Source organism: Monopterus albus, unplaced genomic scaffold (assembly GCF_001952655.1).
Source record: "Monopterus albus unplaced genomic scaffold, M_albus_1.0 scaffold501.1, whole genome shotgun sequence".
In the NCBI taxonomy this organism is placed as follows: domain Eukaryota; kingdom Metazoa; phylum Chordata; class Actinopteri; order Synbranchiformes; family Synbranchidae; genus Monopterus; species Monopterus albus.
In genome coordinates this window covers 204,787-205,197 of record NW_018128381.1, presented here as the reverse complement: position 1 = coordinate 205,197, position 411 = coordinate 204,787, and the positions used below count along the sequence as shown (strand labels likewise).

Here is a 411-nt window from a genome sequence, read left to right as displayed (position 1 = left end):
TAATAATTATTATTATTATTATTATTATTAAGACGGTTGCAGATTGTTTTCCCAGCTGTGCAGCTTTACCACACACCATGAACAGGCTCGCTGTCCACATTAAAGCATTCTGACTTAGTATCTCTGGCATCTCTCTTCCTCTCGCTGTCTGTTTCCCTGTTCTGTTTTTACATTTCTCTCACTTAACTCTGTCTTGACCACAGACATCCAGAAGAAGCAACCAGGGGAGGACTGCACCTCCAAGCCTATCCAAAGCACTGGGAGTAGCCAGTCGCCCGTTTTCAGTAGCGAGACGAGCAGTAGCAGTAGCCAGTCCCTTTTGTCGTCACCGCCCTCCAGCTCTGAGCAGCCATCGCCTGAAGAGCCCTCGCCCACATTCCCCAGCATGAGGGAAGGTAAGATGGGACAGCC

At 48.9% G+C, this 411-nt stretch overlaps 1 protein-coding gene across 2 annotated transcripts in view; it reads left to right on the top strand.

Moving 5' to 3' along the window:
• The window catches only part of zfand3 (zinc finger, AN1-type domain 3), an 8,672-nt gene that overhangs the window by 6,529 nt on the left and 1,732 nt on the right, over positions 1–411 (top strand). For both annotated transcript variants that reach the window (XM_020588098.1, XM_020588099.1), the window contains exon 3: positions 204–395. In XM_020588098.1, coding sequence (XP_020443754.1) covers positions 204–395 — 192 coding nt within the window. The remainder of the gene's footprint in view (positions 1–203; positions 396–411) is intronic.